The 14,008-nt window shown below is 43.3% G+C and overlaps 1 protein-coding gene across 2 annotated transcripts in view; it reads right to left on the bottom strand.

Annotated features, from left to right (window-relative positions):
* Nucleotides 1–12,690, bottom strand: part of VPS39 (VPS39 subunit of HOPS complex) — a 33,255-nt gene extending 20,565 nt beyond the window's left edge. Inside the window, exons 1-8 of one of the 2 annotated variants that reach the window (XM_077322755.1) lie at nucleotides 12,460–12,690; nucleotides 9,600–9,665; nucleotides 7,247–7,273; nucleotides 6,800–6,864; nucleotides 6,130–6,172; nucleotides 3,396–3,490; nucleotides 2,669–2,767; nucleotides 446–538 (exon numbers count right to left, since the gene is read on the bottom strand). In XM_077322755.1, the coding sequence (XP_077178870.1) occupies nucleotides 446–538; nucleotides 2,669–2,767; nucleotides 3,396–3,490; nucleotides 6,130–6,172; nucleotides 6,800–6,864; nucleotides 7,247–7,273; nucleotides 9,600–9,665; nucleotides 12,460–12,532 (561 nt within the window). In that variant the 5' untranslated portion in view covers nucleotides 12,533–12,690. The remainder of the gene's footprint in view (nucleotides 1–445; nucleotides 539–2,668; nucleotides 2,768–3,395; nucleotides 3,491–6,129; nucleotides 6,173–6,799; nucleotides 6,865–7,246; nucleotides 7,274–9,599; nucleotides 9,666–12,459) is intronic. The other variant, XM_077322756.1, reaches the window with a different exon arrangement.
* Between the last annotated feature and the right edge of the window lie 1,318 nt (nucleotides 12,691–14,008).

The following is a 14,008-nucleotide window of genomic DNA, read 5'->3' as shown; positions in this document are numbered from 1 at the left end:
CCATCATACAAGCTAAACAAACTACCACCTAGATACTGCAAAATTTGTGTCCTCACCCCTATGCATCAAGATCATTCTGACACCTGTGTCACCCTATCATTAATAAATTACAAGGACTATAATAAGGCCATCATGTGGAACATGGCATTAAGACACAGCCAACTTCTGGCAACTCTGTAGGCTTTTCAAGGGAACAGAAGAACAGAGAGGGTTTGCCTCCCTCTACATAGCAACCCTGGACTTCTTTGGCAGTCTCCCATCCAAGTACTAATCACAGCTGACCCTACTTAGCTTACTAGATCTAATGAGAATGGGCCACCCTGGCCCTCAAGGTCATTATACTGAATTGTGTATCAGTAACTCATGCTATAGCTCGCCCTCTCCACCAAGTTTTCCAAAGAAATAAAACTTATTTTTCTTTATTAGTTCAAAACTTTGTTCTTACCCTTATTATATAGTAGTCCCTCTTGAAACCCACACAGATGGAGTTTTTACACCATGCCATTGACTTGGGTACATCTGGCACACTTAAGTCTCCCTGTTCAACAAAGAGAGGGAAAGCCTAGTTGACTGTCACCAGGATTTTCGAAATTGTACTTCAATATGGTAGCTTGTCCTACAGACTCAAAACACACATGTGGCAGCATCCCTCACCCACACTGTCATCTCAATCCTCTCTCGCTAAGCAAAGCAAACTTGGTATCAGAAATTAAATATAATGCCATTTGAGTTCTATTCTTTAAACAAAAAACACTTCTTTAGCTGTTTTCTAGTTGTTTTGTATGTGGGTCCAATTTTAACATTTCCTCTTTATAGGAAATAAACTTGAAGCAACAGGTAAGAAATATTAAAATGGAAGGCAAGATCCATAATAGTCCTGCAGGAAAAATTAATGAGCAACAACTAGATGTTTTCATTCTTTACCTGTCGAAAGGTACACAAGAAGACCTTAATTAGAAGAAAGAAAACTTGTGGCCTCAAGACAAAGTACCACAATATGGTTAGGCTGTCTGGAGAAGCAGAATTAAGCAGAATTAAAGTACACTCCCAGGTGTCTTTTCTGGATATGTAAATGGAGTATTTATAGTAACGCTGCTAAATATATTCCTGGTTGTCCAGATGATGACTAACTCTATAAGGCAGCCTTTCTCAATTTTTTTTACCTCTGAGAAACTCCTGAAACATTCTTCAGATTTCAAGACACCCCAGAAGTAGCGCAATCATGCAAAATACAGTTGGAAAGCACAGCTGTGTACACACCCACCTGGGGCCCCTCCCCTTCCCACCCCCTCCAGGCTCATCATCAACCATTTTGGAAGGGGGGCAGTCAACATGACCATATATGGTCATAGCACCTAATATATTAAAATTTAATTAACTCCCACCCATTCGGAAATCCCTTCCAGGGTCGTCAAGAAACCCCAGGGTTTCACAAAACCCTGCTATAAGGCATATAGCTCATATAGCTACATGTAGCTCAAGAACAAACCAAATTTTAATCCAGACAAGACAGAACTATTTGTTATAGGTATACCACCTGAGTTAGATGGGATCAAATTCCCAATCAAGCTTCAGACTTGCAGCCTGGACATGCTCTTTAATCAACCAATGTATTTAGATGTACAAATGAAGGTAGCAAGGAGTATGTATCACTAGCTAAGACTGGTTTGTATGCTGTACCTATTTAAGTGCTAGTCCTGAATCCAGGTTATCTCAAGGGCAGCCTTGTAGATGAGTGTGTGTGTTAAGTGCCATCAGTTTGTTTTTGGCTTATGGTGACCCTACGAATTAATTACCACTGAAATGTCCTATCGTTCACAGCCTTGTTCAGTCTTCAAAAACTCAAACCTACCTGGTATATTAAGATATTCCTTGGAGGCCCATGTTTGGTGTAGTGTTTAGGAGTGCGGACTTCTAATCTGGCATGCCAGGTTCGATTCTGCGCTCCCCCACATGCAACCAGCTGGGTGACCTTGGGCTCGCCATGGCACTGATAAAGCTGTTCTGACCGAGCAGTGATATCAGCGCTCTCTCAGCCTCACCCACCTCACAGGGTGTCTGTTGTGGGGAGAGGAATGGGAAGGCGACTGTAAGCCGCTTTGAGCCTCCTTCGGGTAGGGAAAAGCGGCATATAAGAACCGACTCTTCTTCTTCTTCTCCACTACACAGAAAATACAGTTTGTGGCTATATGGCACTGGGCTTTCGCAACATGTGTCAAGACAACTGAACTGTTTTCCTTGGCATTTAGGAGCCAGACAAAACTGCTGCTTTCTAGAACAACCCCTGAGGACTACATAAGACTCCCTTGGCCCTTCTGTTTTCCATGTTCTTGGTTTCTGCCTCTTCCCGTGACTTGCCTGGCTTCTGTATTACTGTGTTTTGTGTTTTTTTATCATATTTTAACCAATATTGTTTGTTTTAATTGATGGTTGGCCACTGCCTTGGCAATTTTATGAAATTAAAGGGTGGGATAGAAATACTGTAATAAATTCAATACATAAATAAGGAACAACTGGTTCCTGCAGGTTGCTCCGTGACATTAGCCTAACACCTAATCTGTAGCTGAACTTGAATTACATTACATCTGCATGCTGCACTATTCTAAATCTGATGCTAAGACCAGCTAGCATTGGCAAGTTTCATCTTATGTCAAGGGACTAAACTGACCTGCAGTTCATGGAAGTCTCTGTCTTTCCAGTAATAGAGCTGTAGCTTCTTTTTCACTGCTACACACATTCTCAGGACTTCTTCACCTGCATCAGAATGCTGTAAAAATGAAATGGATTCTAGGTATCAATGGTGGAACGCTGGCTGTACTCACAACCAATACACTATGAACATAGTGCATCCTAAAAAACCCAAACCCATAGAGCCCAACAAATAAACAAAACGACACCCCAAGGAAGTGTCTTCCTGGCCTCAACTGGCAATCAACTAGCACCCCTTGTAGGCTTAGATATAACTATGAGAAAAACTGGTGTGCCACAAAGCACAGTGGGGAAGCACCTATTCCCAGAGATTTCTAGATTTGCTTTCTAGGATGCAGAGGCATATTCAAAGATCAGTTGAGTGTGCCAGATATTTTGATACCTAATTGGCCTGAATTCCTGAAATTATAATTGTGGCGTGATCTTTTTCAAGCCCAGGGTAGATTCAACCACCCCCCATCGTAGTTTAGAACCTGCCATGAGGGGCAAGTATTACAAGTCTTATTCACTGTAAATCATATTCCCAAAGTGTTACTGTCAGATGTAATTAACAATCTATATCTTCTCATCCAATTAGCCATCTGTTTCATTTTCATTTCACGTGACTAAGTGGTCACACAACTGACAAACTCAGGCCGCCTTTTTGGACTGGAAAAAATATACTCAGGTTTTCTTCTTGTACTTGCCTGCAAGTCACAGGTGAAGAGAGTTGCTCCCTTAGCTTTGGAAACTGTTGTGATCTGCTGAAACGTCAACAGGTCATGAACATAAATGCTGTTTTCTGTTTGGGAAAAGACAGGTGAATTATTGTTGCACCATAAAATAATAAAGCTGAAATTCCTCTCTTTCTCAAACCACTTTCAAAGTTTAAAGGCAAGTTTTTAATGTGTATAAATATTGTATCTTTACAATATTTATATTATTATAATATATATTACAATATAATAAATATAAATATTGTATCTTAAAGCCAATGGGTAAGATGTTATTTTATTTTTTATATTTCTATGCTGCCCTTTCAGCGGTTTATATTATAACTCTCATATGCAGTATAGTACAATGAATGTTCAATATAAAACTTATTTAACAGTAAAACTTGTATCAAAATGTAATATAACGACAGTATTTAAAAACCACCACCATTGTGATATAACAACAGTACTCAATAACTAACGATAGTGGTCCGGTTTTCTATTATTGCAGATTATGGTTCTTCTGGTTGGTGGTAGCACCTTGTTCACTCATCTTGGCCAAATGCCTGGTGGAAGAGCTCCTTTTTGCAGGCCCTGTAGAATTGCTTTAGCTCCAGCAGGGCCCCGATGTCCTCTGGGAGCTCATTCCACCAGGTGAGGGCCAAGACTGAGAAAGCCCAGGCTCTAGTCATTGATAGACGAGATCCCCTGGGGTCAGGGATCACCAGTTTATTGGTGTTGAAGGAGCGTAAAGCTCTTTGGGGGGCATAGATGGAGAGGCAGTTTCTCAGATACTCAGGGCCCAGACCATGTATGTAATTGAAGGTAATTACCAGAAACTCAAGCTTGATCAAGTAATCAACTGTTAGCCAGTGCAGACGTTGGAACGTGAGCCAAATATGGGCCCTCCAAGATATTCCCAAAGGAAACCTGGCTGCCGCATTCTGCAGCCAAGGTCAGGGATAAGGAGGAAGAACTGGCCATCCACAACAATAATCTTACCAACAAGGCGAGTGACTACTTCCTGAGCTCTCCACATGCCCCTTTTGACCTCTTGGAGGGTAGTTTGCCTTGATATCCTACCCTCAGCAGTCCTAATGTGGGGAGCCTTTCTTGGAGGGGCCTTCTATCCCGCTCCATTTCTCCCTACTGAGAGGGAATGGGCCTCTTCTTCCTCATGCTGGCTGCCACTCTTTCCTCCAGCAGCAACATAATGGGAAGCATCCTTTGCAGGTGCCTGCAAAGGATGGAGGAGGACAAGTGTTGGAAGTTTGCACCCTTCCAGACATGGGCGTGGCACATCTGGCACTCTGCCACACAGAGGTCACTGGAGAGGTTGCCTAGGTGAAGTTTCTCTGTGAGATTGGTGTCACAGGCTTATTCCTGAACCATTCCATAGACTCCTGAAACTGCTGCTGTTTTTTTCCAGAGAGAGAACTAGGGAGCTCTTTCCTGGGGGGGTTTGTAATTCAGATCCCAGAAATGTAACCTGTTCACCTTGGAGAGTTTGTACAGGAGTGGGCAGCAGAGTGATGTTCACTGTGCATTTGGTGTCTATAGCTTGCAGAGAGTCCATTCTATAAACTTTTGAACCAATGCCTGATCTTTTCCCCAAAAGCACATCTCCAGCTTGACCTTAGTCACGTTGGGTTTGCAGTGTCAGAGGGGTAATGGTTCTGCTGAGCACATTGCACGGGTTCTGCTAGACTTGCAAAAATGCTCCCCACCTGCAGTTTCTTCTGTGGAGATTCTCTGGGACTTTGATTCTGTTCTATTGGGCTTCTATTGCCCTTGTTTTTTTATTTGCTGTTTATTTTTCCTCCATTGGAAAGGGATACCTTCTTTAGAGGGCCATAAATTGGACCTTGTAAATCAAATCATCAACAGCAAACTTGGTGACCAGATAGAGGAGAGTCTGCTGGAGATTCACTGTGAGATTGGTGTCTCTAGCGTGAACAAGATACATTCTATACACTCCTAAACCTGTGCCTGTCATTTTCCCAGAAAGCACTTTCCTTGGGGGCACCTTCATTGGGGCAGCCATAACTCCAATCCTCACTGAACTTGGAGGGCAAGTAGAAGAGAATCAGCCAGAGTCCCTGAAAGTTGGTGTCCCTAGCACACCGGGAACAGGACCTGCTACCATGTCACTCTTCATGAACCAAACCAGTTTGTCTAGCATCAAAAAATTCATGATGGTCCATGGTTTGCAAATGGGGCATGCCACAAACCAAACCATATTTTCCTGGTTCATACCCGCCCCTAGTAACTTTATATCACACTTTCTCCCCAATGGGCAGACAAAGCAGCTTATAATATTATTTACTCCTCCTCCATTTCACCCTCACACAGTAATTACTCTGTGAGGCAGGTAAGGCTGTGGGACTGGTCCAAGATTACCCAGCAAGTTTTCAGATCTGCATCCCAGAGCCTGATCTTGCAATCAAACCACTATACCACACTATTTCTAACAGTTGTTGCTAAACTGTTCTGTTGCCAGAGAGGATACTTGTTTGCAAGTTATCAGTAAGGAGATAAAATCTGTTTTAAGATCTTTTTGAAATGTTACTGAATAATACAGCTATATCAGGGTACACAAAAATGTCCCATGAATGTTGGAAGAAAGGACATTATAAATGAAACAGACCAAGGAAAATCATGTTCAGCTGAAAAAATGACTACTTGCCTCAGAATAGTAGCTCAAAACTCCAAAAGTTATTGCACTTACCTAACAAACTAACCAAAATTTTGAACTGAGACACGACATGGATCTAAAAAAGAGAGAGGGAATACAGTAAATGAGAGTTACAATTAAAACTACTTGAAAATGAATGTACTTACCAAAACAAGGACTCAAAACAGGGTGCGTCTAATCACTATGCAGGCTATCTACCTCCATCTAAGTGACTTTATGCTGATAGCCATGAACTACGTGACAAAGTGATCCAAGAACCGGGGCAGAAAATTTGCAAAAGACAAAATTCCATTGTTTTTCCATCAGGGGGTTCCTTCTGTGCCCTTGGCAGAGGGTCTTCTTTTTTCCCAAACTGTAAATAGACCTACATATTGTACCACTTGGAGATACAACTGGCTTGGAAGGAGTGATTTAAAAATTTTCATTTCATTTCACCCACCCCACTAGTCCCCTTCTTTATCTGATGTGTTATCTGATAAACCTAGGGAGGGAGGGGTCCCTGAACTGCATATAGTGTGTTTGTTCCTTACCTAGAAAACCTCCATGTTACTTTAATGTCGGTTTTTCTAGCAGTACTCTTTGAAGCCAAGGTCAACTACACAACTATTGCAACTGTGAACTGATCCTGGTCAAACGGCTTCTGGCCTTCATGTAAATGCTTTCTATGCTAGAATCTTACTTGTAATAAAACTACAACACCAACCTGCTGAATCTTCTTGGAGAAGTTCTTGTGTGACTTCTCTAGTTTCACTTCAAACCTGTTGCAACCTACCAAATAGCAAAGGAAATTTAGAGCAAATAATACTTTTCAATTTACACCCAATGTGGGTTTTCTCTTTTTTTAATCAGCCAAAGCAAAATTCCCTGCAAAGTTCTTTTACCAGTTTAGAGGAGCTGTAAGTCTCGTATGTCCATCTGAGGACTGAAAGAAATTGCGCAACTGCACATTACAGCACCAGTAAACCAGACCACAGCCTTGTGATCTCACAAGCTGATTTAACAAAAAGGGTTTTTTACATCAACTCTAGGGAATAAAAAGCCCCCAGCACCCTTTATCTAGGTCAAATACTAATAAATCCAATCTCTACAAAGCGCAAATAAAAACACTTCACCAAAAAGGTTTAAAGGAGGTTGATGGATACAAACTTACAGCCACTTTCTGATGTCGTAACCTCTCCTGACGTTGATGCAAAAAGGGGGAGAAATTTACCAAGTGAGACAAGAACAACTCAAAACCAGCATGATTTGTCCGGTACCAACAGGCAAAGGTGATAAAAAAATTAATTTCATCTTGGGTTTCTCAAAGCATCGAGCCTCCCTACAAAACTAGAAGAGTTTCTTGAATCTCTCTAAGGAGGCAATGGTGTTGTCCAAGAGGAATGAACACAACCTCAACCTAACTCCCCATTTTTGTAATTAAGGAAGAACTCAGAATATCACTACCCGATATCACTATCGTCTTCCATCAGCTACACTAGTACCACCTTCAACCAACATGAAACTTAATCACGTGCAACTGTATTTGCATACATTCACCCCTGTATTTCCCAGTATTCCATTTTCTTTCGTGTCTTTGCCATTCCCTTATCTCCCCATCCTCCGTTTCAAAATGTAAGCTACAGATGTATACAGTTCGGTGAAGGGAAGCAATTCACAATGTAAAACTGTACATTACCATACATGGAAAAGAGTTGATTTTTGAATAATTTTTTCAATACAAAGTAATTTACAGTCTTATGTGGAGATGCCTATTACTTTATGGTCACTTTGGAGCAATTCTTTTACACCTCAGAAATGGTTAAGTGGAGATTGACTTCAAGTAGGCTTAGAAAAACTCACACTGGATCTTGACTTAGGGAGAAAAATCACTGCTAGTGCAGCTGTAAGCAGAAATGCAACTGGGTGTTGATTGCCCCATCCTAAATCATATCAAACAGAGCCTCTTGTGGCGCAGAGTGGTAAGGCAGCAGACATGCAGTCTGAAAGCTCTGTTTGTAAGGCTGGGAGTTCAATCCCAGCAGCCGGCTCAAGGTTGACTCAGCCTTCCATCCTTCCGAGGTCAGTAAAATGAGTACCCAGCTTGCTGGGGGGTAAACGGTAATGACCGGGGAAGGCACTGGCAAACCACCCCATATTGAGTCTCCCATGAAAATGCTAGAGGGCATCACCCCAAGGTCAGACATGACCCAGTGCTTGCACAGGGGATGCCTGTACCTTTTAAAAATCATATCAAAGTGTGTTTTGTGGCTGGCTTCTCAATATAGGATAAAATATATTGGAGATGTGTATCCCTGGACATTATATACCCAATTCTAATACATTGCGCAGCCCCATAAACCAAACAGGATAAAAAGAGGCTCATACACTTGACCTAGTATGTGTAAAATACAAGTCATTTTTATTTATTCCCAAGAGCAAATTGAAATAAAGAGAAAGCTGAACTGCTCTGTAACTGGCAACCTCAGGAGCCAAGTAGACAAGAATCAAAAATGAGTCTTGTAGATCTTCTTACTACTGCATACAGGAGCAGGATAAGAGTTATGATTTTTAACAAGGACATGTCATGGAGAGGGGGATGGACTAACTCACCTAATTATGGTATAAGGCCAATAAGGCCTCATGGTATAAGGCCAACCCGTCCCATCTCACAGCTGTTTTTGAATAAAACTGGCACTAACAGAAAACTGATCACAGATCACTGTATGGTGTGTACTATTATTGTTTATTTTATATATATTATTTGTGTAAGTTTTATTATGATGCAATCCACCTTGAGTCTAAAGGGCAGAATAAATAAGCTCTTTAGTGACAGAAGACCTACATTACTCCCATGAGCCATTTATGATTCAATTATATAGTCTCTGTGCATATGTTCACAGCATATCACTTCAAACAACAGTTGAACTAGCTGAATCACAAGAGCCAAATTGCCAGAATTTTAATTTTAGGTTTGTGGATTTTTTTTGTTAAAGGTTTCATGAGAAAAGCCATGGTTTATATGTCTGTAAAATGAGAAATGTTAACCAAATCCTAGTCCTACATTAATATTATGCTTCAGCAGTTATGGCACTCAAGTGAAGAAGAAGAGTTGTTTCTTATATGCCGCTTTTCTCTACCCAAAGGAGTCTCAAAGCGGCTTACAGTCACCTTCCCTTTCTCCTCCCCACAACAGACACCCTGTAAGGTAGGTGAGGCTAAAAGAGCCCTCATATCACTGCTCAGTCAGCTTGATCAGTGCTGTGGTGAGCCCAAGGTCACCCAGCATGCGGGGAGAGCATGGAATCAAACCCGGCTTACCAGATTAGAAGTCCACACTCCTAACCACTACACCAAGTTGGCTCTGAGTCTGAGGCTTGTACATATCCACCACCATGTTCAGAAAAGGATACAAAATAAGCCAGTCTTAATAAGTAATTCAGTAAAATTGCTTCATTGTGCTAATGCTGTCAAGACACTGAAAAGCTACAATACAGTGATGCTTGACTAAATTTTGACAGACTTACCGATTTCTTTTCGAATGGTGTAAAGGAGAAGGTGTCCTTGTTTTGTCCCAACCAGGAGCCATTCCTCTGTTTAAAAAAAACATAAATCCTAATAAGATCCTACTTCTTTCATTCAATCCCTACATGAATGTATGCATTCAGACTGTAGTTTCCCAGGACATTCTTTCATAAGTTACAGCAGTTTCATCACCAAAACATATCCCACCCCCAATCATGTCCTAAAGATATTATTTCAGCAAGCTTATACAGAAGTAACTCAGTGCAGTAATTGCACAGGAAATTATTTATGGCTATGAAATAGTACCAGGAACTGTTTCTGCCCTCCTTAACACTATTTTGCTCCCTTATATATTTGGGAAACAGGCTTCTGGGAGGAGACTGTCTGGGGCCCAGTCCGTCCAGGTCCACCCTGATTGGCCCTCCCCTTCCAGCTCCCACCCTTCCTCCTCGCCTGCTAGAAGCCTTGTGGCTGCGGCCTCCATTGTTGCCCACAAGGAGAGAGGCAACGACAGGGCTTTGCAGCCCGCAGATACACTCCTGCTGGGAGTGGGGGGAGTTTGGAGCCTCCCTGTGGCCGCAAAGCTCTTTGGCGACAGGGCTTTGTGGTCTGCAGGGACGCTCCCACTTTGAGGGAGGGGGTTGGAGCCTCCCTGCAGGCCGCAAATCCCTGCCACCGCCTACGCTCCTGCTTTCAGGGAGCGGGGAGGGGGGAGCCACCCTGCGGCTGCAAAGCGGCCGGAGGGCTTGCCTGCCCAAAGGGAAGCGAGATTTCCCCCTTCCCATTGCAGGTGCAGCCGCGCTACCACCGGGAAGGAGAGAATTTCTCTTCCTTTTGGCCCGCTAAGCCCTCTTGCTGCCCAAAGGAAAGCGAGCTTTCCCCCTTCCCCTTGCTGGCACGGCCCCGCTGCCAGTGGAGAGGGGATGATTTCCCTTAGCTATGGGATGCTACACCCTCTCGCTGTGACGAGAGGGCTTGCTGGCCCTAAGGGAGCCTGGCGCAGCCACGCCAGTGGGAAAAGGAGCCCTTCCCTCCACCCCCTTCTATGCCCATTTTCAAAATGGGCTTTTCAGCTAGTAACAAAATACACAAAAAACATTATTAACGGAAATCCACAATAATATATATATATTAAAACATATAGCACCATTAGGAAGCTGTAGTCCACCCACAGCTGTTGTGTGTGTATGGATACAGCAAAACGAGTATGTAGACATCAAAACTACAAGATGTCATAGACCTGCTGTATACTACATTGGCCAGACAGCACTTGGGTTCCCACACCAAGCATTTTTAATTTCATATGTCTCGGCTTTTATATAATTCCTACCTAAACAGCTAAGTAGGGCAAAATAAACAGATCCACTATAGTCACCATGCTGAATTTTATTTATGTAACAAAATAAAGTTTCAGTCCAGTGGCATACACACTTTACATAAATTGCCTCCACTCCCCATGAAAATTTATCTAAAATAATTTTTAATGAGCAATGCTCTTTTTCTAATACAACAACATAAATAAACAACAGAAATAAACTGCTCCCAAACTTCTGTTTTCTACCCAAGGCTTCTCATCTGAAAGTACAGTAATCTGGGGCAGAATGACTGACTCAGTGAAGTCATAAATAACTCACTTGGGTATCATTTGGATGGCCAGGTATTTTTAAAGACATAACACACTGTTGCTTCTTGGCACAACGAAATAATTGAGGGGCGTTTCTGAAGGTATGAATAATAAAGGAAGAAAGACAAGGCTCAAAATGGTTTAGAATGCATAATACAGAAAGTTAGTCTGCTGAGGGAAGTCTAAAATGTATGATTTAATTATTCTTAAGGCAGGAATAGGAAATGTGCTGCCTAAGAACCTCCATGTGATTCATGTACTTGCTGTTCTGACCACAAATTACGCAGCAAGTACAGCATTTCGTACCCAATGTACCACAAGACGTCCACAGACTTTTTCCCAATGAAGCAGAAGGTGAGTCTTCTTATTTCAACTGGAAGTCAATCCCATATTTTCTGTAGCATTCAAAGGACATTCACATGCTGTAAATACAACCTGTATTCCAGGGGCTAAACTCAATTGTGGCTCCCAAATGTATATTAGTTACGACATTTTTTTGGGACATACGATCACCATTCAAACATTTTCTGAAGCAATTTACGGAGTCCTAACAAAGCAACCATGCTGGTTACAATGCAAAGGAAGTGACCAGGTGTAACTAAGGTGAGGGTTTAACCCTCTTCATTTAGTTTAACCCTCAGAGAGTGACAGTCAAACTGTTACAGGCCATGAATGCTCATTTACTATTGTACCCCGGTCTCACCTGAAACCCCGGCCCCATGAAACAATGCCACATATGACACTTTTGTAACCTACTTGATGGGTTACATCTGATGGGAAGTCACACATCTAACTCAGAGGACTGTAATCTACTAGTGATCATGGTCACTAGGCATGTATCCATCTTACATTTCCACATGTTTACAGATAATGTACAAAGGACACAAGCCCCTTTTCATACCACTCACACAAAATGTGAGCATACCTTGAAAGTGTTCAAGAGCACTCGATATTAATCTGATCAGATGTGCGCTTGACATTAGGAAGAGAAAAAGCGGAAAATCTGATTCCGCCGTATTGATGAATGCCGATGAAGGAAACCAGGGGTGCTAAGCCCACTTCAGCGACTGCAAGAACTAGTCGGGGGCAACTATTTCATGTTTGGATGGATCGTAGGGAGGGAGGGAGGCAGGCAGGCAGGCAGGGGCAGTTCAGAGAAGCGAGAGTCACAGAGCGACGTCTTTGCAAACGCCTGGCCCCAGCCCCCAGCCCTAAAGCCGCTGAGGCTCTGTACTCACCCCACGCAGCCAGACAGTCGATCTGCAGCGGCAGCTTTTCCAGAATCTGCACGGGCTCGAAGGCGTCGTGCATGACGGCGGCAGGTCAGGCCCAGAGAGCCCCCTCCCGAAGCGGGGGCAGCCGCCGCGGCCCACCCAGGACGACTCCGCTGGCTCCCGAGTCCCAGCAGCAGCAGCAGCAGCAGCCACCGCCGCGGCCTCCGCCCAACCCAGGCCCGCCTCCTGCGAGGCTTCCGGCTGGCGCTTCACTTCCGCGGCCAGGCTCCACCTACAAGAGGGCCCCCGGGGGGCGGGGGGGGGAGGCCGCCTTCGTCAACGGCGCCGGAGTTCGCGGGGTTTATTTTGTTTTTCGTGGCTGTTCGGTGGATGGCAAACTTGCCCACGTTGCATTCGCGGAGTAAGCGCACTCTCCTGTGGTACAGGAAGGCTTTCGAAAACGACAACAGATGAATACTTTTGACTTCTCTGTTTTTCTCTCTCAAAAATGTGTCAGCTGAGAAAGGGGTTCTAGGTCTCGTATCCTTTCGCAGTCAAGCGAGAGTCCGTTTTAAGGACGACTGTTTTTCGGGGTTGTTTTTTAAAGCGCTTTTTCAGATTCTGATCACATCTGTCGGGAAATGCAATCCTAAGCACCGTTTTTGATCGATTGATAGCTGGTGCCCAGGTTCAAAAACATGCAAGATGGTTATCTCTTCGAATGAAGAGATTATTAAAACATGTTCAAAATGAGCAGACTGGAAGAATTGTCTTTATCAAATTCTTTTACTCATATTTAATCCATAGGCAAAAGGATGGATCAGATACAGAATGATATATACCCAGGAGTGGTTTAAGGGTTCGTGGGCCGTAGCACCAGTGGACAACAATTGCAGTGGAAGCAGAGGGCAGAGGGGTCCAGCAGAGTGAAGAGGGGTGTCACTCCGAGTGTCCTTAAAGAGGGATAATGGGAGGAGGAGGAGAGAGAGGCTACGGCTCTGATCCATGGAGGGGAAGGCAACATACAGGGCCCCCGGAAGAGCAGGGCCTGAAGCTCATTCTACATGGATAAACCAGCCCTGTGTGTGTGTGTGTGTGTATACACACACACACACACACCTGCCACAGAACAAAAATCATGAACAAAAAGTGGGAATAACTGGGTCATCAAAATTTAGAATGCCAACGTCTACGTGGAGACAAGGGATCTGATGAGATGATGATCACCTCCACACTACAGAGAACAGTTTCCTTGGAGAATATGGATTTTTGGAAGGTGAACTCTGTAACGTTGTACTCCACTGAGGTCCCTGTCTCCCCCAGATTCTGTCCCCAAATCTCCTGGGTTTTCCAATCTGGATTTGGCAACCCTAACTTCCCCCCCCCCCATGGCCAAGGATAACCTGGCAACTCTATCAAAACTACAATACTTACCAAATTTCTCCTATCACCTAGTCTTCTATGTAATACTAAGCATCAGAATCCATCAACATAACTGCATTTAGGTAAGTTTTTTGTTAGACATGGTTTATTCAAATGACAAAAATAACTAATTTTTCTTCTTATTTTCAGT

This window comes from Paroedura picta, chromosome 2 (genome assembly GCF_049243985.1).
Source record: "Paroedura picta isolate Pp20150507F chromosome 2, Ppicta_v3.0, whole genome shotgun sequence".
Classification (NCBI taxonomy): Eukaryota; Metazoa; Chordata; class Lepidosauria; order Squamata; family Gekkonidae; genus Paroedura; species Paroedura picta.
The sequence above is the reverse complement of the archived record's forward strand: the minus strand, read 5'-3'. Positions and strand labels throughout refer to the sequence as shown.